Source organism: Enoplosus armatus, chromosome 17 (assembly GCF_043641665.1).
Source record: "Enoplosus armatus isolate fEnoArm2 chromosome 17, fEnoArm2.hap1, whole genome shotgun sequence".
In the NCBI taxonomy this organism is placed as follows: Eukaryota; Metazoa; Chordata; class Actinopteri; order Centrarchiformes; family Enoplosidae; genus Enoplosus; species Enoplosus armatus.
Window position 1 is genome coordinate 7,180,377 of NC_092196.1, and position 24,777 is coordinate 7,205,153.

Consider the following 24,777-nt stretch of genomic DNA (forward strand, 5'->3'; position numbering starts at 1 on the left):
TATTGAATCTGCATGTTTCCAAACTTAGAGATCAACTAAGTGCCATACTGTACTGTGTGTCTCAGACAGTGACTTAATTTAGTAGATTTCCACATGCTGTAAAAAACAAAGTGCAAAGTGCAATATCTCACATTCTTATGTAGGTAGGTAGTTACCGTCAGATTATACCAAGTTTAGGCACTGTCTCAAATGACATACTAGTCTTTGAATTGTACTAACAAATCTCAGGCATATTTCCATATTATAACTGTCGATCTGGCTTTGATTGAGCTTCCCTGGTGAAGTTGAAGATATAGAAGTTAATGTATATGTAACAGATCCTGAGAGAACTTTCCATCTACAGAAGCTTGTTTCCAATTAAAATAGTATTGAAAATAGTATTGGTCAAGAAGCTTTCATATTATCTTATATCATTAAGTATATATCATCAAGTATTTACTGTATGGTCTTCCTCGATGTAGTGGAATCATTATTTTAACACATTTCAAAGGAAAACAGTGTCACATTAAAAAATACCTTTGAGTACATTGTCATGATAGCTGCATCTGTGTGATTCTGGTTCATTCATGTACAGGGGTCAGTTTTGCCAGGTTGATGACTCTTAAGATTCATTGGGGAAACCCTAATCCACAATGAATCACTTTTCAATCTGCACCAGGATGGATGGATTACTGAATGGGCCTACTGAGCACAGACCTAAGAGCCCAAGGGACCCCTGGGCTAGAGCCTCTGTTTGAAGTGACTTTTAACATTTCTTGTTGGAAAGTCAATCAAACGACAATAAAGAGATGTGAAAATGACAATAAAGAGACACAAAACTACCACAAAGACACACAAAACAACTACAAAGAGAAACAAAGCAACTATAAAGAGACACAGAACGACCACAAAGAGACAAAAACAACTACAAAGTGACCCCAAACAACCACAAAGAAACACAAAACTACTACAAGGAGACGCAAAACGATCACAAAGAGGATCAAAATGGCCCCACAGAGACGTAGTAATTTTGTGTCTCTGTCAGTAAGGGAGTCTTCCTTCTATCTAAGAGGGGTGGGAGGCCTTTCACATGTCTGTGCCCAGGGGCCCGTTGTCTCATAATCCGTCCATGGTGCCAGGGAATGTATTTAGTGTGTTATTTGAGACAGTGTCCTATGTTGAGTGTTGTGTGTATAAAATGGGGCGAGTGGTGAGATTCTGGGTAAGTCAGGTCTGTTTATGTTTACGTTTTAGAAGCTGCCAAACTGCCCTGTGTTCTTATTGCTGTCTTCTGATTACCACGTTACTACTATGTTGTTAATGTCTATAGGATTTTATGTGACCACAAAGCAGGGGGGGGGGGGGGCAACAGATGAGCTTTTATTCAGTGAGTGGGGTCGGGTTGCTGGAGGATTCAGTGCAGTCTCAGGCAAAAGAAAAATCTGTTAGTGGGACGTCAAGGATCGCTAGCTGGCTAAATCATTGATCCTGCAATCCTGCCATTGAGGGAGGGGGGGGGGTCAGAATTTGTTGCCATGGTGACAGGGACAGGGTTGGGTGGATGTGGGTCACTAAGGGCCCCTGATGTAGATAGTAACCATGCCAACCATGTCGGTGTGTAGTAGTGTCTGTGTCGTGGTTCACTTACACTCGCCATCAGAGAATCTGTAGTTTTGGTGTGTGTGTGAGTGAGTGAGTGAATGCGTCCACGTGCAACAAGTGTATACGTGCACGTGTGTTAGCATGAGAGGGACATGTGGGTCTGTGTGAAAATGTGTGAATGTGTGTAGTTGATAAAATTTTGTGGTGCATAAAAGTTATTTTCTTGAACATGTGTTTGTGCAGAGGAGGACATCATAACTCTGTTAGATCATTTAATCATTTCCCCAAAATAAAAATAACCTTTATGCTAAATATATTATCAGTGTCACTGTCAAAGTACGAAACTTAAGAGGCTTTTTTTGATGAACAGAGCCAAATATAAAACTTCATGTTTGAGTGATATACTGTAATTGACCTGTAGAATGCCTTGCCTGCTAGTCTGCCTGTGTAAACAGCGCCCTCTGCAGACCAGAGAAGGAACTGCAACAGCAGGACAACCGGGGCTCTCAGAGTTTTAAAAGTAATCATGATAATAATGCATGAAATTGTTGTATAGAACTCATTATATATTGAATACTATGTCATTCTTAAATTGACTCCAATATATTTTGCAAAGTGAGATTCGCCTACCATCAAATGCAGCTAACAGGATTCTTTCTTGTGTTACATAGTTTATTGTCAGAATTGCGACCATACGCCCAACTCCTTGTTTCTACAGTGATGTTGTCTCAACCGTGTGATCTTGTCGGTCATTCGTACACATGCACTAGTGTGTACATATTTCAAAGCTCCAGGGTGAAACTGTCCCAGGATGCTGACTGTAACTCGCATTTTCTGCACCCAGGAAGCTTTACTTTACTTTCTACAGTAAAGAAATCTAAATGTGACCCCCCAGAATTCAGAGTCTTGAGCTACGCTGAAAGAAAAGGTCAGCTAACAAAGGACATGCTCTGTGTTCCTGTTCCAGTCCCAACAAGTGTATAAACAGAGTAAAAAGGGTTATCAACTTTCTAAAATGAAAGCTAAGACGCCTATTCACAATAAACAGGTGATAGTGAAATAGTCGTTATTAATGAGGTTAATGTCTCACAAAGTAACAATGCAGATGAGTGTAGTTGTAAAGAAGTAAGTCCTTATTCTGAATGCAGTCTTAAGGCAAGGACTTAAATTTCAAAGAGCAAGACAACTTTATTAACCTGTGAGCATGATTTTTTTGTTTGTACATGTTATTCTCCAGACTCTCTGTCAGCCAGTGCATAGTTAAGTGGGTATATGTTATAAACTGAGGGATAACGCAGATAACACATTTTTTTTTTTTTTTTTGGTTCGGGAAAGGGTGCAACACTGCTGGGAGTATGGTTTGGTACAGTTAAGTCTATTTGATGCAGTTAAAGGACTAAACTTTGTGGTTTTTCATGTTGTAGCCCATTACCTGCAAGTTGTGTGTATTCTAATATGATATCAGCTTGCAGAGACCTGAAAAGGTCAAATTGACCTGATGCTTATTGTTTGTCTCTCGGGTTTGACTGTCTGACAACAGCTTGGTAATGCAATGCTTTTCTGAAGCTGACGCTCAAAGCTCATATGCTCAAAAAAGTTCCTGCTCAGTGCTCACAAATCACCACTCCACGATAATGAAACTCTGACATAAAGTTATAATCCTTAAGATTATCATGAAATCAAACCACATTTCTGATGCTATTTATGGTCATTCAATGTATTTACATTCTGTAATTACCTCTATATTAGTTTTCTTTGTTAGTGGCAGAGTCCGCCAGTCACATGCTGAATTCAAGCTGGATTCAAACAATTAAGTATAAACAGTGATAAATCAACATTGTTGTGAGTTTATTTTCATTCTTGAAGGAAGGAAATCAATTTAAGATCTTAAGGCCTCTGGAAAATGTCGGTAATAATGTAATTGTATGAACAAGTATGCTAAAATGTGAAAAACCACCAGTGTAGCTCTTTAAATCTTGGGTATAACTGGGCTGCTAGTAACCTGTTGACTGTGGTTAGGTGGGACTGGGGTATTGATGGTGGTATTAGGTACTTACGAGGTACTATTAGGTAGTTTGGGGTACTGTCAGGTTGTATTATTGTTCTCAGTGCTTCAGTCTCTTCTTCAGTCAGTGTAGTAGATAAAAATAATAATACAAGCATTCTCTATGTTTTGTGCTCTGGCCCATGTACACTACCGTGGTATTGGTTGATTGTAAAATTCAGTACGTTATTGAAGTAAATGGAACCTGTGTGTGATGCTGTCTAGGGTCTGGTTTGTCCTGTACTACTGAAAAAAATATGAATAATGATTATTTATTAACTAGAATGCACTCTTTGTTGGAAATACTTTGTTTGACCACTCTTAAAGGGGCTGTCGGCACCAAAATCAAAGTTTTATGTGATCATGCTGTCATTTTGTTAGACTGAGATAATAAAAGGTGATGATATGTAGTAACACTGGTGCCATCAGTTGTGTGGTTTCCAGTAAAATACATTGCATGGATGTTATAATATCTCCCCCCATAATATTGATAATAAAAATTGAATCCCCATCGACCAACAAACAAGGAAACATTGATTTTGTAGCGTGCTACCCCTTTAACATGTTTCTTCCTGTTCTGAAGGTGTTTGACCTCTTCAGTGTAAAAACGCTGTGTACAGAGATGTGTGTCACTGTCTATTACCTGAATGTCTCTGGACTGCAGTCTGACCGTCACTCCAATAAAAAAGAAAACATGTTTTGGACTGCCTGTTTCTGTCCCTGACTTTAACGTGTGGAATTTTTTATCATCTTTAAAAGCAGCCGTAATCAATACTTATATAAAATATAAATATTCTCCCCTCGGCTTTATAGAGCTTTCCCCAAAATACATTTTGTAATACATGACACATAGCTGATACACATAAGCAGCTGATTTTAAAGATGCAGTTTGTGTTGTTATATGGCAAGAACGTCTCATTGTGCAGAAATTAAAGGATGCTTAAAAAGACCAGACCATCTCAATCACAATCTCTCTCTCACACACACACACACACACACACACGCACACACGCACACAACACACACACACACTAGCTGCTAACAAAAGATACCAAAACTTAGTGCTAACAGAAACAGTTTTATTGAAGCCAGACAGAAAAAAAAAAGAGTAAGCTGCTGTATGATGTATAGACAAACTTTATATACACACACACACACTCATTCAGACACACACACACACCCAGGTGGCCAGTGGTGCAAGCTAAGGGTCCTGAGAGAAAAGAGGCAGAGTGAGTGTGTGTAGGGGTTGGAATGACAATGCTTTTTTTGTGTTGCAAGCATTATGATAGCACAAGGAACTTCTTCATGATAACTCTAAACAGAAATGTATAGCCTAATATAACCTGTAGACTATAAAATGAAAACAGAGCTACTGGTAACCTCAGTGCTTATCATCTCGTTGATCCTTAAAAAGTAGATATTATTTGAACATAACCGTGGAAAACGCGCAATGACATCGTTTAGTTTCCATTTGAAACCTTGTGCTATACCACCGATTAACCAATTCAATCGATCAGCCAAATAAACCAAATCTAATGGTGAGTGATGTGAACAGAATAAAAGAAAATGGTAAACATTAATAGATATTCAAACTGTGAACCAAAATTTGTTCTAATTCCTGAAGCAGCTTACTCACCCGTCACTCTCCCTCCTACAGTACGTGACGCCTTCACTCAAACATTTAACAGGCCTTCCTCTGCATGAAGCAACGGACAGTTAAAAGCAGTTAAACAGCTACACTTAAATAAATATGATGCTAAATACTTGAACTGAACATGTTTGTGTTTATTTTGTTATTTAACCGAGCAGCCCCCGCCGGGGAAATCAGACATACTTTATCATCTTTGATGTTAACAAAATACATTTTGTCATCTTCTGTTAAAGTGAAAATGCAAAGCAAGGTAAAAAATGTAAATCAATACAATTTTTTGTATTAAGGAGCGATGCATTCAAGCAAAGCCTCAGCATGTATCTCCTGGTTCATTAAATAAATTGACAGTTCTAGTTAGACGTTGCCAGTGCCAGTGCCAGCTGGAGACGTCCTCAAAGGATGCGAGTGGAAACAGAGTTGAGATGGGGCAATCATGTGTGTCTAAACTGTGAAACCATTCACACTAAAGTATCAACATTATCCCCTTAGCAAGTGAAAAACATTGTAAACCATCTTAAACTCCAATTCGTTATGAGATATGAGCCCCGATCTCCACTGGGACGTGGTCACGCAGGAAACTGGCTGCTGCTGGGGCAACTGAACATTTACCCCACAATGGCAAATGGAGTAGCGGGAAAAACGAGGGGCTAGCTGATGATGCGGCTTATTGACTGCAAGGAAGGGAACTCCTCGCTGTCCCTGGTGTGCAGGGTCTTGTGGGAGGTGAAGTCTTTAGGGGCCAGTACCTGTCTGCAAGTGGGGCACACCTGGCAGTCCAGATCGGCAGCTGCGTTAGCCACCGTGGCCGGCGTCTGCCAGGCGTTCTTCTTGTTCTTGTTTTTCTTTCCTCCTCCAGCACCTGACTGCTTCTCCAGTGCCTTGCAGTCTCCATGGGCAGTCAGGAGCTCCTGCTGCTTGCCAGTGTCCGGCAAGAGCACCAGCAGCTCGTTGAAGATGCAGTTAAAGTTATCTCCGAGCAGGTCCTTACAGCTGCGGTGGTACTGCGCTGCTGATATCACACCCTGGGAAGGAAGACGGAGGATCAGGAGATAAATGAGCAGAGTAAGGAAGCCATCAAGCTATCAACAAAATACATTACATTTCCTTGGGGCTTCAGAACTGTCCCATTATATAAATTTTTGTCTTCACATTTAATAACTATTGAGTTTTGGCAAATTGTCTGTACTAAAACATTTATATAATACACAATTAATTTGTTGTTCTTGTAATTATTTATGTATAGTTGAAAAATGCCAGGAGTGAAATATGTGATAAAAGATGGGAACGTGTGGCGAGTACCTGTCTGAACTGTGTAGAGTAGTTTTTGAACTCATTGAACTTTGACTCGTCGTTGTGGAGGTACTTTCTAATGGACTGGATCAGCTCCAGGTTCCTCTGATGGAAGTCGTCTGGCACCAGGTAACCACTGCTCGACACCTTGGGGGGCCTGGGAAATAAAAAAAAAAAAAAAAAAAAACATACATTCATCCACTTGGTGCCTGACAAGGCCAACACTGACATCAACAAAATACAAAGAGACAAGAGTATAAAATTTATGCATAAAATCACGCATGAAAAGGGAGATTGTCTCACGAGTTGACGGCAGAAGGAACAGGTTCCACCACGTTGCTGTTGAGGGGGATCCCGGTGAATCCTGGGGGAGGTTTGGTGGCTGAGATTCCCAGGCCCGGTGGAGGTGGTGGCAGAGAGGAGGACGGGGAGGGAGCTGAGGCCTTTATCGGGAAGGAGGTCTTGAAGCCTGAGAGATGAACACAGTGTGAGCTACTACTTCTACTGCAATGGGGTGACCCGCACTGACCTCCCAGCACTTAAGTTAATATGCAAGGCATTCGAGCAGAGTGGAGTTAATTTGAAGCAACAGTGACAACTGGATTGCTGTAAATTCAGCAAACACGCCCCCAAACACAGACCTCTTTAAGACTTAATATTGATGAAACAATAACTTTCAAAACACAGACGAGAAGTGAAATTAGCCGTCGAGACTCCAACCTGCTATGGAAATTGACTTTGTGTTTTGAGAGATAAGTTGGAGCATTTCCAATTCACTTCCAGAAAGTCTGTCTGACTTTCTTTCTTTAGGAGACACCACCTATCGGCCCTTAAAGCACGTGCAAGGTCAGCTTTCAAGAACAAACTCAGTCCGTCAGGTCGTTGTAAACTACTGACAGCAACATACACGTCACGTTACTCTGAGATGAACAGCACACAACAGCTCCTGTAAACATTCGGCCGCGGTATACAATAAACAATATGAGGGGAGAAAAGACAACTAAAAAGGTGATAAATAAACATTGTGGATATCATGGAGAGCTGTACCTGGTGGTGGGTTCTTGGTCATGAGAGCAGGGAACTCTTCCTCCTGTTCAAAAGGGGGGTCTGTGTGGGGAGGAGGGGTTACCGCAACTGCCTCCTTACTAACAGGTGGTGATTCCTCAGGGTGGCCATTAGCCAATCCACTCGTCATTGCCACCGTCACAGCACCAGAAAGGGGTTTGTTCCAAGTTTTCTCAGGGACGTTCTCCTTCTGCGCTGCTGTTTCCACTGAGATTGCACTTACAGTCTGCGTCATCCCCGGCGCTGAAGACACAGACATAGAGGGTGCAGCTGTGTTCTTCTGCTGTTTTTTCTTCTTGCTGGCTTTAGAGGTAGGAGGATCAGGGTTGGGGGTCGGGTTTGGAGGGTGGGAAGTCACAGTGGCGGGTTTGCTGTTGCCTCCTTTAACAGTGAGCAGAGAGGAGATGTCCAACATGGTGGGCACTGAGCGGAACTCCTGCTGCGTCATGCCTCTGATATCTTCATCAGAAGAAGGAGGAGACCGGGTTGATGCTGGTTTCCCGTTCTCCCCTACTTTCTTTTTCTTTCGTGAAGACGAAGAGGTCGAAGAGGTGAGGAGCTGAGGGCCAGAGGAGGCAGATGAGAGCGGAGGGGGAGGTCTGGAGGAAGGAGGGGGATGAGAGGCAGGTTTAGCTACGGCAGTATGACTGGACCAAGCAGTGTTTCTGCCAGCCGCAGCTTTGAGGGGTCGGATTTTGGACACGAGAGCAGGGAAATCCTCTTCTTGGAAAGAGGAAGTCTTCCTAGGTTGTGCAGAGTAAGCCGGCGTCATGGGGGATGTAACAGCAACAGCTGAGAGGCTTGGGAAGTCGTCTTCCTTCAAAGCTGCACGGGCTGCTGTTACCACCGCAGGAGCTGGCTTTACACTAGAGGGATGCAAACAACAACATAAACTGAATATTTCAGCACACCATGGTGTATGATGAGGATTTCATTTTGTACTGTGTGTAAGAAGTTACATGGATGTGGCAGCTGTGGCTCCTAAAGCTGGGAAGTCATCTTCTTCTGGATTAGTGCTCTTCATTGTTCTTACTGTAAGAGAGGTGACAAGAAGTATGTCAACACAGTGAGTGACCTCCTGCGTCTGCAATACTTACCTACGAATCAGCCCTTACAGCTAAATTAAAGGCATCCCATGATGCAACAGGACTGTTTTGGGAACAGCGGTGTACACTAACGAACTGGTAAGTATATTTCTAACATTTTATCTTTTTCACCTGGAGGTTTGCTTGTCGGTTTGATGTGTCCGGTCCTGTGTCTGGGCTCTTCTGGTTCCGTTCTCTCTGGCCTCTCCTCTCTGCAGTGTTTGGGAGCGCTCCTCTCCTGCACCGTTCCTCTCTCCTCCTGTCGACGCATTGCCAGGGATGCCCTCCTAGCAGCTGCCACCTCCCGGTCCTCTTCTTCTCTGCGCAGACAAGCACACGTTCACACACACACACACTCAAAAAGCACCAGTGAAGCCTTCAGAGATGGCCACGTGCTACATTTCAACACGGAGAAGTTGAGGGACACGGAGTTGAGATGTCATGCAGCCATTCATTAAATATTTCCCAGTTTTCAACACCTCAACAATGGCACTGGATGCTCAGCAGTCTTTTGTTAACATCCACGTTTGTCTGTCCTGCAAAGTTTCTGTGTGCTATTGGTGAGCAGATCCAATGTAATCCCTATAATATGCTGATGCTTACTTGTGATACACAAATCATAAATCTCCCATCCAATCAACGCCGCACTGGTAATTCAGACTCACCGAGAGTACCTCCAGCTCTTCTGTCCCCCCTGAGACCTTCCTCCTCTTCCTCCTCGACTGTGACGCAGCTCCTCATAGTCCTCACCTGACACCAGACCTACACACAAACACATTTTATTCACATACACTGCCTTCAAACTACTGTTATATTAACAATTATAATGTTAATAATAAATAAAGACCCACAAACAAAGAACAACAACATGCTCACCAACCTTCATTTCTCCTCTGTTGTCTTGGTGCGTAGTTAAACTGCAGGTCGATGTGGCGGTTCTGTCGAGCTTCTGCTCGGTTCTTGCTGTGTTCTGCAGCCTTGTGGGCCTTGTAGTCGATCTCAGTGCGGAATGCGTGGGTGAACTGTTCTGTGGCACAGCGGCCTTCCTCACACAGATAGTGACTCTGTCTGAAGTGATCGCTCAGGTACGGGTAATCACTGTTGATAGCAGGGTTAAAAATAACATTTAAACAGGTTGGTTTTGTATTTTTGTGTAAATGCACATATGTGGCTTCAGTGTGTGTTAGAAATGGTGATACAAACCTGTAATATTCCTGGGAACCGTCTGCATCACAGAAATGGCAGAAGTAGTGGTCCCTGCGCAAGTGTTTAAGCAGCTCATCATTATCGAGGTACCGGTCATCGCAGAACTTGCAGAGCGGGTGTCCTCTGTGACTGGTGTCGTCCGGGTCTCCGTGTGCTCGATGACGCGCCAGCTCCTTACGGTTGTACCACTTGCGCTCGTGGGAGAAGATCTGGTGGGAGAGGGGAGAAGTTCAGAACAAGTCTCAGGCAGCTAACAAAGGTCTTCATTAGAATACCAACTTTGTGTTGGGGCACTTTCCACCAGCCTTACTTCAGCACACACACACACAATAACAATACTAGGAGATAAAAATGTTTCGATTTATTGAGTACCATCTAGACATTACATGTCCTCAAATTGTTCCAAACTGTCATTTCTACTTTATTTACAAGCCATTGCAACAGCGTATGGAGGACCAGTTTAATGGGGCAAAAATCAATCTGCTGCAGTCTGTGGTCAAGTACCGCTGTCAAGGACAATGCTTTGGTGCCCTCAGATGGTGTAAAAAGTAAACTGCATATTGTGACCATAACTATTTTAGAACCACAGTAGTTTAAATTTTACAAACAATAATTGATTATATTTGCCCCAAAGTTAGATTCTTAGTGTCCCATACATGACATTTCACCATAGCTCTTATTGGCCATCACCTGACCTTGTTGCTTGTCCACACCCAGATTTTCACAATGGCACAAATCAATTCTACAACTGGTCATACAAACAACAGGTCTAGCTACTTAGAGTATCCAGTCTGATCAGTATGTTAACTGCTGATGCTACAAGGGCTGCATCTCTGTGGTGTTACAACTCTGACCGGCGACTGACACGCCCCTGGATCAGCTGTTTAGGGATGAGTATACCTTGAGATGCTTTGTGCAGAGCTTGCAACAGAAGAGCTCGTGTTGCTTCCTCATGTGGTGCTCCAGCTCCTCAAACTTTGAGAAGACCTTTGGCTCTGAACAGCGGAGGCACTCTGGCAACAGCAGATGCCTGATAAAACGCAGACACACACCAAGAGAAAGTTCCATCAGAGTTGAGTTAGAGCAGACACACAATCAGAAACTACAGTCAGGACTAAAACCAAACCGAATGATGACAGAGAAATGACTCAGAGCAATATAGTTAAGTACGTACAAGAAAAAGAGCAATCAAACAACAAGTATATTAATAATGATGTCAGTTTAGTTGAGCAGAAAGGTCAGATGAAGGCAAGCAAATAATCGTAAAGATTACTGTGTGATTTCTACTGCTGGTTGACAGAGACAAATCTGTACCTGGCTGCTATATATTTGCACATAAAAAAACACAGACAGCATGGTATGGTGCTACTGCTATCACAAGAAGACAACACTTCCTAATTTACCCAGCTACTTTTAGTTACACTGTTTCTGTGTGGTTGTATTAATCTTTCCACCATTACTATAGGCTGAGATGACAAGTGGTGCTTTTCCAACCATAAGCGTGTGTAGCATTAGTTACTGTAGGTGTGGTTACATGTATATATTGCCAGTTCGAAGTTTATATCATTGTCAAAGAGATGTGGTGTAGTGGGGGAGCACAATGTTTTTGTTACTGGGTGTAGATGTGTAGATTTTACCCCTTAACTTCAGTGTGAGTTCACTTGGGATTTAATCATTTTGGAGACAAAGACGCAGTGCTCCTGAGTAATGATCTGTATCTTTATCTGGTTTCTCTTAATCCATTACCAGAATCAGAATCAGAATCAGAAATACTTTATTGATCCCCGGGGGGAAATTATACTGACCCTGACTGTGACTAGTTTTTCAAGGGCCTGGTAGCACAAAATGAACAGACACTGCCTGATGTTACCAGCACATGACTGGTGGCTGAGTCTCCACTGACTGCAGTTGCTGGGACAGTCAATTTGGTTAGAATTGGGATAGTTTAAAATGATTAAGAGTCCATGAACAACACAATCAGACAGAATGGAGAATGGAGCAGAGCAGTACCTGTACTGGGCATAGATCCTCTCGTCACTGAAATAGATATCATGCTTCTTCTCACAGGGGAACTGCTGATAGGGCAGACACGAGAAGGCCTCCAGCTTTTTCACGAACACCACCTGAGAACAACATGACCGTCAGAACGTCAGGAGGGGGGGGGGGGGGGCAATAAGGATATAGTGCAGTGATAAATAATAATCTTTACAAGATATATATAATGAGGCAGGTTTTGGTTTGACAAAGAGTTTGGTGAATATTTTTAGAGGCTAAAATGCTGCTCATGTACCACTGCTCTACAAAGATCTTATGTAATGTGACAGGTATCCTATGGAATTATGGGAGTGCTTTCACACCTTATAAAACCCAGCCGGTTTAAGTACTTAAAGGCCTGCCAAGTTAAGCAGTTCAACACATTTGACAATAGCAACTTCCAGCTGTAATAGTAGTTGACAATTAATAACTTTTCAGATTACCCAATAAATATATTTGAAAGTTGACAGCTAGTAATACTTTCGAAGAATGGTGGGTAGTGAGGCCCTTATTGGTGTCACATTGACACCGTCAAGCTGACAAGTAGTCTGAAGTCCATTTAGCCAGAGCTACCTGTATCTGAGAGGAACGACTTGTGGCAGACAGACACGCCAAGTACCTTTAAAAAGGTGTAGCATTTAAATACACAGCAACCGAGCTGTAACAACTGGCAGGCTACCCACCACCGCTACACCATTTAACGTGCTCACACTGGTTTATTTGAGGGGTGACAGCTGACATGTTCTGCTAAATCACAATCAGAAGTCTGATTCTGATCCTGATTTAGCAGAACATGTAGTGTATGTAGTGACAGTTCACTGAAGCACAAATTCATTGTCACATAGAGTAAATGGGATAAGGCCGGTTGCACAAGCACAATGCCAATTGCTCACTTACGAAGGCCAACCTGTTAGCTCACTGTACCTGCCTTAAGGTAGAGCTAACTAGCTAACCTACATGGATGGACTTGCTAATGCCAGTGTGAGCTACCTTAGCTAAGCTAGTGACAGCGAGGAGAAAAAAGTAGTCTGAGCAGTTGGTATACACCGTTAGTTGACATGTCTTATTTACCAGTAAAGCTTTTCATTTATTATGAACCCAGTTGATATTGTATCATACATATTCTGCTGATTTTTTTCTACATAAAACTACCAGACAGGTGCGGCCTATCTAGCACCACCAGGCGCCATCCCCGAGCCACAGTAGCGGTGGAATGCGCACCTTGTCGAGCTCCTCCCGGCAGACGGCGCAGTACTTCTGCTCGCACAGCACCCTCATTTTGGTGGAGCAGCGGTAACAAACCGGGTGGTCGCATTTTCCTAAGGCGAAGATATCGACTTCTTGGCAACAAAGGACGCAGTGCTTCTCTGGTTCTTTTGTGGTTGTTGAATCCATGGTGGTGAAAAGGCACAAAGCAACTTTAGCACTATTTGTTATTAGGCAGAGCCACGGCCACTGAAGTGCTTACGTAATTATGAAAGTCTGAGCTACTGCCGCGTCACATAACTGCCGTACCTCCGATTTCTATAGCATGAGGATGGACTGTCTGCCGCCCGGGGAGGTGCTGCTTATAGCTATCGCACGCCGGTACATTAGCGCAGGCGGTCACTACTGCTCCACGTGTGTCCCATGGTGTGTGCCGGACACCAGTTTGAACCTATGGTCTGAGCTGATGCTGGGAAATATTAACATGTGCCCCAAAGTCCTAGAAATCACATTTACACTGACACATTTCTAGATGTTTATGATTGAAGTTGCAAATATGTCAAGATTAGAGAGGAGAGCATTTAATGTACTGTAGTATTTTAAGAAAACTTGAAAAATATACATATTATTAATATTATATAACGATTTTATGATGCTGATGCCTTTTTGGACTTTGAGAACATGACGGAAATTAAGCCATGGTCTTTTCTACAAAGGTAACACAAAAAACTTTACATTTGTCTTCTTTACTTTTGAAAAACTGGCTTTTTGACACATGGGCTTTTACAAGATATTTATTTTATATATCTCTTTATTTCCTCCTCAAACAGGTGCAAAGACATTAAAAAACAGGATCTGGTGGGGTCCAAAGGATTCCTGTGTCCCCATGACAAGTCTGAAACGCTTTGAGGTTTGTCTCGGTGAACCAAAACAAACCAAGACTCGCTTACTGTTCAAAGTTGCCATCATTGTCATATTAATAAACAGATAATCATTTTTGTCACATAACAATGTCATGTCTTCCCAAGTTTTCATTGCCCCTTTTAAAATGAGTGAATTTGACAAAGGACAATGAAGGAAAACAAAACTCAAGAGGTAAACAGAGAAGAGAGGTGGTCTGAGGGGAGCTTGGCTGTGGGGCTCATTCAGCCCCCCAGTGGACGGTCCAATGTGGACCAAGGGGTTCCAGTGTGAAGGCCATGAGTCTGCTCTCCTGGACTGTGGAAGCTCAGGCTCAGCTAAAAAAAAAAAGGAGGTAAAAGAGGAGCTGCTGCTTTGATTTGGTTTCATTTCTTATCTAATGAAACTCACTTTACTTTCTTGTTTCTGTTCAGGGTCTGATGATGTTGTGTTGGTGGGAGGAGCCAGTCGCAGTGCTGGTACACTGAAGATGAAACAGAGGGAAGTCTTGACTGAGTGGACCCTGGAGTCACCAGCTGTGGTGTGTAGACAGCTCGACTGCTCAGGTTAGGCACTGACAATAATAAGTAGTGGTTGAAAATGAAAAACATCCATTGTATAATTTCTACAAGACATCATTCACTCCCCAACAACTTTCTATACAACTGAAACAAACAGCTACACGTTTAAGTGACTTCAGCCGTTTTAGGAGGTTTAAAGGCCAATAAAGTTTAGCTTTAATGGGGGGTGTTGTACTCAAGATTGTTGACTGTCAATCTGTTTCAGGATTTCCATCATCAGACTGGTCCTCCTCTTGCTGCTGCTCTTTTTTTATGTGCCGACAAAGTAGCAAAATCAGTATAATCAGAGGGAGAGGTTTACTTAACCTTTGTAATGCTTTATTGGTTAGGGTATTTGCAGAATGACGTCACCATTAAAGATTCACTGTTTTCACAAAAAAGTGACAGATTTCAAATAAGATAAAGTCCCAATCATGGGGTCTGTAAGCAGTGATTACTACAGTCAGTCAGTGCTTTAATATGGCAGTGTAGACAGTGTAGGCAGTGTAGAGTGTCCATCGGTGGCTAAGTGTCTTGCTGGCTAGCGTTTCTTGTAGTGGTTGTTGCTCAGTCCCATGACTCTGAAGGTGCAGCTGGCAATCTTCTCATAGAGAAGGAACATGAGGGCAGCAGTCAGCACCGTCTGCAGCAGCTTGGCCTCCAGGCCTTTGAACAGACCCAACATGCCATACTTCCTACAGAAGGTCAAAACATAACAACTATGTTACATATAAAAGAGTAGAAGTCTTTTTATTATTATTATTATTATTATTATTATTTATTCATGCAGATTGTGTTTGATGTGTTGTCTTCATGCACACACAAAAGCTAACTAAAATATCCGCAATGCAAAACTAACATTCTGTTCACTGTATTATCATCCTCGTGGGTTTGCCAATTTACTGAGAGAAGATTTTATTGGCATATTTTGACAGAGCAGCTTCTCTCACTTTGGTTATGCTAATGATTAAATCTCATGAACGTACAGGTGCTCATGAACAGGTGGCATTCAATAAGTTGAAACGGGCAATTTTGGAGCACTTGTACGAGCAAACCTCGAAGGAAAAAGTACGAGAGATTTAGGATAAGAATACCAAAATGTTCCTGCATGAGGCCCATTGTTCTGACTGAATGAAATTATTTGCATAACTTATCGGGCCAGATTTGTTTATTCAAGGATTGCTAACTCATCTGTAATGTTTTCTGTGGTAACAACACGGGCATACAGTATTTACATATGCCAACCCATATAAAGACCATAGGAGCAAGTTGTAGGCCAGAGATGTGTTCTCTAGTTCTCTAGTAGTGAATTTGTTGAAAATTAGATTTAATTAGTACTTTGCTGTCCAGACTAATCTGGATACGACAAAACCAGATTTGCCAGTCTGAACACAGTCAAAGTTAGTTTACCACACGTTTTCACATTTTATGACAAACGCCTTGTAATTTAACTGCTACAAGTGCTAATTCAGATGTATGCATCATCATTGCATTTTGCACTGTGTGTTTGAACCCACCTCACTCTATTGACCAATAGACACTTGATGGTCCTTAGACTGGAAAGTAGTTGTGATTGGGCCGTTGACTCGTTGAACTGGCCAAACTGTAGTGATTTTAAAACAAAAAACATGTGCTCTTAAAAATGGGAAAACCACATGTCTCTAATTTTACATGTGTAAACACAGACCCACAGGCACAGACTGTAAAGACAGACCTACCCTGAGAATGGACTGTATTGTCTGCAGTGGGTACGTAACTGTGGTGGCTACAGCTTTGGCAACAGCGCCAATGATGAAGACCTCAACAGATGACAGCTTGGAGGAAAAAGAAGAAAACATTTCATGTTACTAGTGGAACAGTGGAAGCCTAAAGATCTGAGGAGTGTGCTTGTCTATTGGAAGTCCACACTAACTGGTTAGGTGAATAAGTAACTCTCCCCTCCTTTACCATCAGATTATCCTTTGCTAATACAGTTATACACAATTGCTCCAGTAGACCACGAAAATGTCAAAATGCACGTGGTATGAAATTGGGCACACATGTTCAGCCTCTCTCACCTGTTTAAGCCTCACAAAACTCATGTGAACAGAATTAACAAGTCTCTGCATATCAAGCGTCTACTCATCCAGATGATGGGATGAAGTAACTCCTCCTCCTTTACTTTTCCATAGGTTAATTACAAGCGCACATGTGTTTTTCATTTATTTCATAACCATGATGTAATATTACTGTATTACTATTATTATTAAGTGTCCATCCTTCCTTTTCTTCTAATATTTGTATGCTTCTGATCCCTCCCTCATCTCGCTCTGTTTCTCACTCACCTCTCTGGGAACTCCTCTCCTCAGCTGCCTCTTCAGGCCTTCATAAATCATGAACTGGACGGCAGGGTTCAGCACCAGCAGCAGGGACGGGAAGGTCCCGTTCCACAGTGCTCCCACGCCCTCATCGCGGATGATCTGCACAAATGCGTCTGTGAAAAACAAAAGAGCAAATGAGCCATTACTGGAAAAAAAAGATAGAGAAAGAGAGGTGATAACCAAAGAGCATCCAAGTATGGCACTGAATGTTACGTACTGTATGTGGTGAATAAACACTGACTTATAAGAACAGGCATGATCAGACAATGAGCATTTACCCCGGATGCCTGAGTAATTGGTGGGCCGTATGTCGGCATTGCGAAACTTGGAACCCTGAAGCTTCAGCCTGGTGTTGACCACCCACAAAGGAGTAGTAACCAGTACGTTTACGACACCTAGAGACAAGAAAGCAGATGAAAATCAAGACAACAAACACTCAGTGTCAACATTTGCAAATCTGTAGCATCGTCATACACTGAGAACATTACATAGCTCGTCTCTGGTGACAAATGGAAAAGTAGTGTCACCCTGCTCAGTCATGAAGAAATGGACGTGGACTCGTGGAATTAGATGGACTTTCTTGTCCTGAGTCACTGAAACAAGATGTTTATGATCTGGACAATGACTCTCTCACCTGCAGCAATGCCTATGATTAAGTCAGAGCTGGGTGCCGACTGCTTTCCCTTCAGCCAGCTGGCCTTCAGGCTGTGGAAGCAGTAGAAGTAGACAAAGTTGGAGCAGCACAGGCTGCAGATGACCGGAAACCAACCTCTGTATGGGGACAGTCTGCAGGGGAGGGGGGCAGCAAACAGACAGGCACATCTTAGAACTCCTCTACTGCTATACTGTAGTGAACATATGTTTGCACCTTTTTCAGTTCAGCTGGAAATGTGAGAGGTGCTTGTGATGTGTGAAAAGTAATTTTAGGGAGGTCAGGATATTATCAGGACAGCAATGATCAACCAAATTTACCTCCATTTGTAGCACTCAAAATGACTATGGGTATACTGTGACATCAATGTATGTACTGTACGTATGTAAACATAGGTTCTGTTTTTATATCTATGAATTGACAAAAGATAACACATAGAATCAAAAATTGACTGGCAAGCAACTAAATCTGGTCTGATAATGTTTTTTTCACTCACAGTCCTTCCTCTTTGATAATTTCTGCCAGAATGGCTGGAGTTGACTTGGCCTTCCTATTTTCATCCACTGAACACAAACAAAACTTGTTTAGAATAAATACATTACACTGATTATCATAATGACTGTAAATAAGACTGCATTACCAGTGCTTCTTACCTTGAAGCCTCAGTCTGGCAGTATCAAGAGGGAAGAACACTGTCATGGCAGTCACACTTCCCTGAAACAGGCCACAATCAGTATTCAGTGAAGAGACACAGCATATAGCTAACGTGCAATGCCTTCCATATGGAAGAAATCTTAGTCATTGTCTTAATCAAAACGTCATTGAAAAAGCTTCTAATTTAAAGGGACATAAGTATGTAGAGCACAAAACACGCACTGGGACCGATGATACGGTATCTTCTGAATGATTATAAAACAATATTTAATTCGGCAAGTTTGGTAGGTTATATGTGTGTAATACAAGCTATTGCTATTAATGGAAAGGCTGATCAAAACATTGATCAAATCTTGGTCTATATAATGTGATATACGACGTTAAACTCTGAAGGGAGTTTTGTTTGGAACACTTATAGCGTATGAGCACTAACTATATAGCTATAGCTACTGCCGTCATACGCTCAATTACAGACATGAATAGTGCAAGTAAAACTTACCACTGCTCCTGACACAGCATGCACCAAACTCTCGTACGAGAAAACTGCGGAGCTCATTTTGAATGCTAATTAATTTTTTTTATGCTTCCGACCTTTTGTTCGACTGAAATAAACCAAATAACAATTTTTTAAACTCCCATTTCTAAAAGAAAACACTTGTTATAGCCTCACTCTGCTGCTGGCTGCGTTTGACACCACACTTCCTTGAATGTGCCTGACTTGTAGACGTTTTTCTACACAGCACGGCGGCATTATGGGTAATGAAGTTCTCGTCACGCTACTCCTTGTGGTTAGTTTTAATCTAATTTCTTTTAAATTTAAACAAAGTACCTCAGTTCAGCAATCAGTTCCTATCTGCAGGATCAAAAATGTCCTAATACAAGTTTGATGAAACAATAGAGAGGGGGCTCTGCTATAACTTTATCATTATTTTTTGTTATCAATGAGGATGCTGCTCAAGCTACTGAGCATCATGGACAATAACTTTCACCCTCTTCAGACCTTTATAGATCACCTTCATCAGCAGTTGTAACTACACCATGATGGAATAATTATAGGCTGCTTTATGCTATGAGCAGCAACAGGTAGCAGGAGCTGTGTGTGTGTGGCCTCAGAGCTCAACATATCTCACTCAGGCAGTTGCACAAACCCTTTGTTTGCAAACTCAGCGATCACCCCAAACTGCTACAGATCCCAGGCTTAGTGATTGCAATGCAGCTGTTATCAGGGCCAATGTGGTACAGACCAGCCATTTCTATTTGTCTGGTGACGGATTGTTTATTCAAATTGATAATGCAGTCATTGCTGACACAGTTCTCTTGGTGGCCTCTCTCCATCGTGCCCTTCCATTTTTTATTTATTATTTATTTACCATTAACCAACATTTCTTGGTTACACACATTTGATCTACATTCAACTATGTTCCTCTAAAACAGTTGGCTGCAACATTAATTATATAGTTCAACCATTTATTTAGCTTTTTGTATTAGTACTGGACCAAGATTAATTTGTAGCCATTTGTTTTTACATTGACATAAAAGCTTTATTTATGTTAAACAGTGCGATTCAAAGCTGTAAAACATCAGAATACGTGAAAAAACAAGGAAGGGAATACTTTTTATTGACACTGTATGTCAAAATGCAAAGAAACATACAGTGTAGCAGGCTATACGCTGTTAGACTTGCCAGAATTTATGTGGACAAAAAAAACTGGTAAATGCTGCTGTTCAGGCTCCCTACCAGGGCAAAGTCATTTGACAATATATAGCATAGACTTGTCATGAATCATGAATTAAATAAAATCATGGGAACGTGTGTTATAAAAATGAATGGCATCAATCTAACCCCTCACTTATCAACATGAACTTGAGCAAGGCACTTATTTCACCACTACTGCAGTGGAACTGCTCAGCAGCTCACTGTAACTGGTTATAATGGGCAGCTCCCTGTTGTATGAACTGTTTAACAGAGCAGCAGCTTCCATACTCACGCATGTTTTTTTTAACATGTTTGTGACTGGTTTGTGAGAGAATGAAGGTGCTGGTTTGCTTCCAGGTGATCAATGAGATGGAGCATGCAACACGGCCTTCATAAGTAAACAGCTAAAATTCATAAATAAAATAATCAATTATACAGAAATCTTCATCAGTCTCCAGCCCATTCACTCAGCCACTCCTGACACTGCCTCCTCTCCTCCTCACTCTCCTCTTCAGTCCTCTGTTCCCTGCTTCCTTTCCTCCTCTCCTCCTTCTTCTTCTTCTTTCTCACCCTCTCTCTTTCCTCCTCCTCTTTGATCTTCCTCTCCTCCTCCACCCTGCGCTCCAGCAGGGCCTCCACAGTGGCCGTCAGTGTCCGTAAAAAGCGCTGCGGGAGCCACTTGGGATCCTCCGTGGGGAGAAAGGGGTCTCCTGCAGAGACGAGCAGGGGCTGAGGTTCCAGGGGAATGTGGAGAAGGTGAGCGTGCAGCATCATGCGGTAGGGGGCATCGTCCGCTCCTGAGCTGTAGGTGAAGTCCCCGACGATGTGGTGGCCTATAGCGCTGCAGTGGACCCTCAACTGGTGGGTTCTTCCTGGGGGGGGGGGCAGAAAGGGAGAAAGACTTTTCACAGCTGTGCTATACATACATATACATATAGAGAGAGATGCTACAATGGTGTAATTATTTACCAATCATTCACAGAAGTGAGATAACACAATATGCTTACTTAACCAGTGATCATCTTTTATTTTATTTTGCATGTAATGTATGATGAAGATGAGGACGACCATAATCAAATGTCCAGGCAAGATTAAAAGAAACTGTATAAACATGAAATATATTCCATTGTCTGGCTAGTCATTGATCTTCATTTCCAATTTTCAAACAGAGAAAACTTGACTGTTTCACAAATGTAAATGACTTTTTTTTTTTACCAGTGAGTGGCTGCAGTAGCACCTTGGTGACAGGGTCTCCATCATACAGCCCATACTCCAACACCGTCAGCTCAGTTTGGCAAGGCTTGGGGTTCTCACAACCTGACCAGAGACGGATGGGGGAAGATGAGCAAGAACAATGAAAAATAGTCTGTACTTCATACATCTTCCCATTGAACTCTCATAAATTCTAGACAAAAACTTCTGTAAAAACTAAAAAGCAAATTAGGTGTGTTTCAGTCAGCCTGGTCGAGTTGAATGAGTAGGTGGGCAGAGAAAATAGTTCAAAAGACACATTTCCATTGCCTTGTGCTGACATAACATTTCAATTTTTCCATTTAAACCTCTTTATTTAAACCTCTTAAAATACACACACACAAGCCAGGTTAGTGTACCTTCTGTTCCCTCAATACACATCATGTGTGTTTTTCCCTCTGAAGAGTTCTTGCCGATGGAGAAGTCCAAAGTTTGTGTCTCTTCCTCTACCCAACCACGTACCTGGGCAGCAAAACATTCTGAATTAATTTCATTTCCTTATAGATCTTTTTAATCACACATCAAATATTCATTATGCAGTGTCACATACAGACACATATAAGGTAATAACTCTGTTGTGTGCATGTATGTCACTTTGTCTGGGTACCACACCAGGGCGAGGTAGGCCTTGGTGACTGTGCGGTCCTTGAAGCAGCGGTAAGCCCGGCCGGCAGCAGCCTTATTGAGGGCGACACAAAGAGCCCCACTTGTGGAGAAATCCAACTGATGACAGAACCTGTTGTGGGGGGGTGATGAGGGTGATGAGACTATTACTCTTCATGTGCATTTTGCATGTGAGCTGATGTATTTTAATATTAGTGTGTGTGTGTGTCTAACCTGAATCCATAGTAGGTGCTGGGGTCTGCTAGCTGAGGGAAGCGGTGCCGAAGCTGCGCCTGCACGGTGTGTTTCTCGTACCACATCTTGCTGTCAATGCGGATGTCCCAGTGTTTGTCCACCACGATGTAGTCATCGCTCTGGTACAGCACGCGCAGCCTCTCCGGGCTGGCAGGCTCTGTGGTCATCATGAGCAGCGTTTAACTGGCACAACTCATACAGGCCTGCAGAGACAGCTTTTATTATGACAATCAGGCAGGGGTATAATCATTATCAGCAAAGTTGTTAGCTGTTCCTGTTATCAGGGGGAAAGCAAACTAATTATTAATAGTATCCCTAAACGAAAATCTCGACCTGACCCTTAGGGGGCTCCGTATGAAATGAACTCACACTGACAAACAAAGCTGTAAACCAGCCTCAGCAACACTGATGATGAAGTTACTGTCTTAATCATGGTGCTTCAACACATTAACATGTGCCGCACTGTGAAAGAAAAGCTGGTAGTAGCATCTCTTGTGCCTGGCGTAGTTTTCTCGTCTCTGCTAAATAACACAAATGTCCCCTTTGCGACACCACCCTCGCTATTGTTGCTTCAAATAGTAAGGAAGACAACCTTTTGGTTAGGTAGCAGCAAATTATACACAGATTAGCATGTTAGCACCGTTTGTTAGCTAGCTACTGCATGCTAACACCATGATATAACTAGCTATCTGTTAGCGTCTTAATACTGCGAGTTACTGGTTAACTACCACGAATAAGTATCCAAGACTAATGTGTGGTGTATTTTTTTACATACCAAAAGTAAGCGTCCATCTGTATGTAAACAAACCCACAAGTGGTGCCGTGGACTGCGCAGGCGCAGGCTCTCGCTCTTCTTCGGATGGCGGATAAAATAAAAAGAAAACAACGTGAAAGGTTCACAGCGCCATCTACTGTACTGAGACGTGTGACAGTATGTCCTAGCTGGGATTTCTTTCAAGAAGTAGGATCACTGAGTCAGTAAATTTGTATTTTGGTAATGAAAAATACAAAATGTAGCCCCCAGCTCTGTCATCTCAAAGTTCAAATGGGCCTCTCTGTTGTCAGTTTGTGTGAGTTTCACTTGGATATTCTTTAGAGGCCAGAAGTGGTAAAAGTACCCAATGATTTAGAAAAGAGCAAACATTAGATAAAGTCCAAAGATATGCAGGTTAGGTGAAGAGGAAGCTACATAGACCTTTTATCACAGAAGACCTTTTGACATGTTATTGTAGGAAAAGCACAGGTGTTTGTATAACATTATTACTGCCTGCATTGCAGTTAGATACATGCAGTTGCAGGGCCTCAGTCAATGGACAGATTATACATATATATCATATATATATATATATATTATATTATATTATATTATATTAGTTTCACCGGTGAATTTCCTGCTATAACAAGCTACAGTGTGTGCTGTTACAAAGACCCACTGACTGTAACTGTGAATGTGTTTATCTTGGCTGGATATAACATTCAATAAAGCAGATTACTGTAATTTCCTCTCCTCTCCTGAACAGTTTACTAAAATCAATTTTTGATGGCCACATTATGGAGTTTGGCAATACTATTGATCCTGAAATGTAGGAGTCCATCATCTTGACACAGGGGATTATGTTTATTGCATTTGTTTCATCTTTTTCTGTTCTGTCAGTAGGCACTGACAACTCACCCATTATTTGTGACGTCCATAATCCCTCACCTCAAGCTCACCTCGACACTTTTATCTGGCAGAGGTCACCCGCTCTGATGGCACACTAGATCCAGTATTATGAGCATGTGGTATTTGAGATAATGAAATGCTGATGTGTTTTTCTCCTTATATTGATACTGCAGGCAAGCAGTGCTTTCTTATTGTGATTTATTGTTATACACGAGGTGCAGCAGAGGAAAGTACTAACCCCTGGAGCAGGGACAGTTTCATCCCTTTGACCCCTGAGAATAACTAAAGGCTCTCCTCCATCATGCTGTGCTTTATTCACCAAACATTTTCAGCAATCTTGTGACCCTGGTTTTCAACTCAGACTGTATTAAAATGTTGAGTTGTGCAGAGGACAACTTTACTGACAGTTGTAGAAATAGGAAACTGACCCCAGCGCTCACATAGTCTTTCATTTCTGTAGCTATCAATGGAGTTGTCCTACACACGAGTATAAACAAAACCAAAATGAAAACTTTATTTTAGTAAGATCTAGGTTGAAAATTGCTTATGGCTACTTGTTGTATTTACAAATGGTAGTTTGTATTTATGTATGCTAATAAAATATTCCAAGTGTGTGCCTCAGTCTGGTCCCCATTCAAAATTTTCTAGACTTCCTTTGCTGAGTTTCTAAAATGGTTCCTGGGTTTCTGCAAACAGAGTTGCCAGAAGGGTCTTCTCTCAGTAACCTTTCAATGTCTCCGACAATGAAAAACTGGTCAGGATCTACTTCTCAAACCCCTCCTCCAGTGTAATCATCTCCTGTGCTGCAGATCCATCTTTTCCAGCTCGTTCCAAACACTAATCACTTCTCCACGCTAATTCCATCACACTATGACCTCCTCATAGCTCAGAGCTAACAAATTATTAGCAAAGTGCTGATTGTTTGGAACATACGGTGCTGAAACAGGTTGGTTGAATAAAGTGCAGGCTCTTCCAGTACGTAATCCCTGAACACAGCCAGGTATGAATGTGTTTTCAGCTA

General features: G+C 42.1%; 3 protein-coding genes across 7 annotated transcripts; all 3 read right to left on the reverse strand.

Annotated features, from left to right (window-relative positions):
• Positions 1 to 4,690: 4,690 nt before the first annotated feature.
• Positions 4,691 to 13,369, reverse strand: znf598 (zinc finger protein 598). Of its 2 annotated transcripts, XM_070923168.1 has the most exons (12): positions 13,178 to 13,369; positions 11,933 to 12,045; positions 10,823 to 10,952; positions 9,920 to 10,131; positions 9,597 to 9,814; positions 9,382 to 9,478; positions 8,849 to 9,036; positions 8,591 to 8,663; positions 7,614 to 8,497; positions 6,870 to 7,035; positions 6,576 to 6,723; positions 4,691 to 6,298 (listed from the first exon to the last, which is right to left on the reverse strand). In XM_070923168.1, the coding sequence occupies exons 1-12, from the start codon at positions 13,349 to 13,351 to the stop codon at positions 5,924 to 5,926; spliced, it is 2,778 nt and encodes a 925-aa protein (XP_070779269.1). In that variant the 5' UTR covers positions 13,352 to 13,369; the 3' UTR covers positions 4,691 to 5,923. The 2 variants fall into 2 exon arrangements, with proteins under 2 accessions (XP_070779269.1, XP_070779268.1); XM_070923167.1 differs by having other exon boundaries at positions 9,597 to 10,131.
• A 1,551-nt stretch (positions 13,370 to 14,920) lies between these two features.
• Positions 14,921 to 18,960, reverse strand: slc25a17 (solute carrier family 25 member 17). 3 transcript variants are annotated; one of them, XM_070923447.1, is made up of 9 exons: positions 18,788 to 18,960; positions 18,288 to 18,348; positions 18,131 to 18,197; positions 17,617 to 17,768; positions 17,261 to 17,377; positions 16,959 to 17,095; positions 16,341 to 16,436; positions 16,140 to 16,225; positions 14,921 to 15,317 (listed from the first exon to the last, which is right to left on the reverse strand). In XM_070923447.1, the coding sequence occupies exons 1-9, from the start codon at positions 18,842 to 18,844 to the stop codon at positions 15,164 to 15,166; spliced, it is 927 nt and encodes a 308-aa protein (XP_070779548.1). In that variant the 5' UTR covers positions 18,845 to 18,960; the 3' UTR covers positions 14,921 to 15,163. The 3 variants fall into 3 exon arrangements, with proteins under 3 accessions (XP_070779548.1, XP_070779547.1, XP_070779549.1); XM_070923446.1 differs by having other exon boundaries at positions 16,947 to 17,095; XM_070923448.1 differs by lacking the exons at positions 17,617 to 17,768; positions 18,131 to 18,197.
• Positions 18,961 to 19,562: 602 nt separating this feature from the next.
• rpusd1 (RNA pseudouridine synthase domain containing 1) lies at positions 19,563 to 22,921 on the reverse strand. 2 transcript variants are annotated; one of them, XM_070923545.1, is made up of 6 exons: positions 22,869 to 22,921; positions 22,073 to 22,296; positions 21,848 to 21,971; positions 21,595 to 21,697; positions 21,200 to 21,301; positions 19,563 to 20,856 (listed from the first exon to the last, which is right to left on the reverse strand). In XM_070923545.1, the coding sequence occupies exons 2-6, from the start codon at positions 22,261 to 22,263 to the stop codon at positions 20,432 to 20,434; spliced, it is 945 nt and encodes a 314-aa protein (XP_070779646.1). In that variant the 5' UTR covers positions 22,264 to 22,296; positions 22,869 to 22,921; the 3' UTR covers positions 19,563 to 20,431. The 2 variants fall into 2 exon arrangements, with proteins under 2 accessions (XP_070779646.1, XP_070779645.1); XM_070923544.1 differs by having other exon boundaries at positions 21,830 to 21,971.
• Positions 22,922 to 24,777: the final 1,856 nt, after the last annotated feature.

What these genes read in the sequence shown, in the direction of transcription:
- znf598 (XM_070923167.1), bottom strand. Translation starts at nt 13,351, where the DNA reads ATGGATTCAACAACCACAAAAGAACCAGAGAAGCACTGCGTCCTTTGT. An exon ending in ACAACAGAGGAGAAATGAAG is followed by an intron (nt 9,479 to 9,596) that starts GTTGGTGAGCAT and finishes GTTTGTGTGTAG; the next exon opens with GTCTGGTGTCAGGTGAGGAC. An exon ending in ACCGACAAGCAAACCTCCAG is followed by an intron (nt 8,664 to 8,848) that starts GTGAAAAAGATA and finishes CCTCTCTTACAG; the next exon opens with TAAGAACAATGAAGAGCACT.
- slc25a17 (XM_070923446.1), bottom strand. Translation starts at nt 18,844, where the DNA reads ATGAGCTCCGCAGTTTTCTCGTACGAGAGTTTGGTGCATGCTGTGTCA. An exon ending in AATCATAGGCATTGCTGCAG is followed by an intron (nt 17,378 to 17,616) that starts GTGAGAGAGTCA and finishes TCTTGTCTCTAG; the next exon opens with GTGTCGTAAACGTACTGGTT. An exon ending in CAATTACTCAGGCATCCGGG is followed by an intron (nt 17,096 to 17,260) that starts GTAAATGCTCAT and finishes TGTTTTTCACAG; the next exon opens with ACGCATTTGTGCAGATCATC.
- rpusd1 (XM_070923544.1), bottom strand. Translation starts at nt 22,263, where the DNA reads ATGATGACCACAGAGCCTGCCAGCCCGGAGAGGCTGCGCGTGCTGTAC. An exon ending in AGCACCTACTATGGATTCAG is followed by an intron (nt 21,972 to 22,072) that starts GTTAGACACACA and finishes CCCCCACAACAG; the next exon opens with GTTCTGTCATCAGTTGGATT. An exon ending in TGGTGTGGTACCCAGACAAA is followed by an intron (nt 21,698 to 21,829) that starts GTGACATACATG and finishes TTTGCTGCCCAG; the next exon opens with GTACGTGGTTGGGTAGAGGA.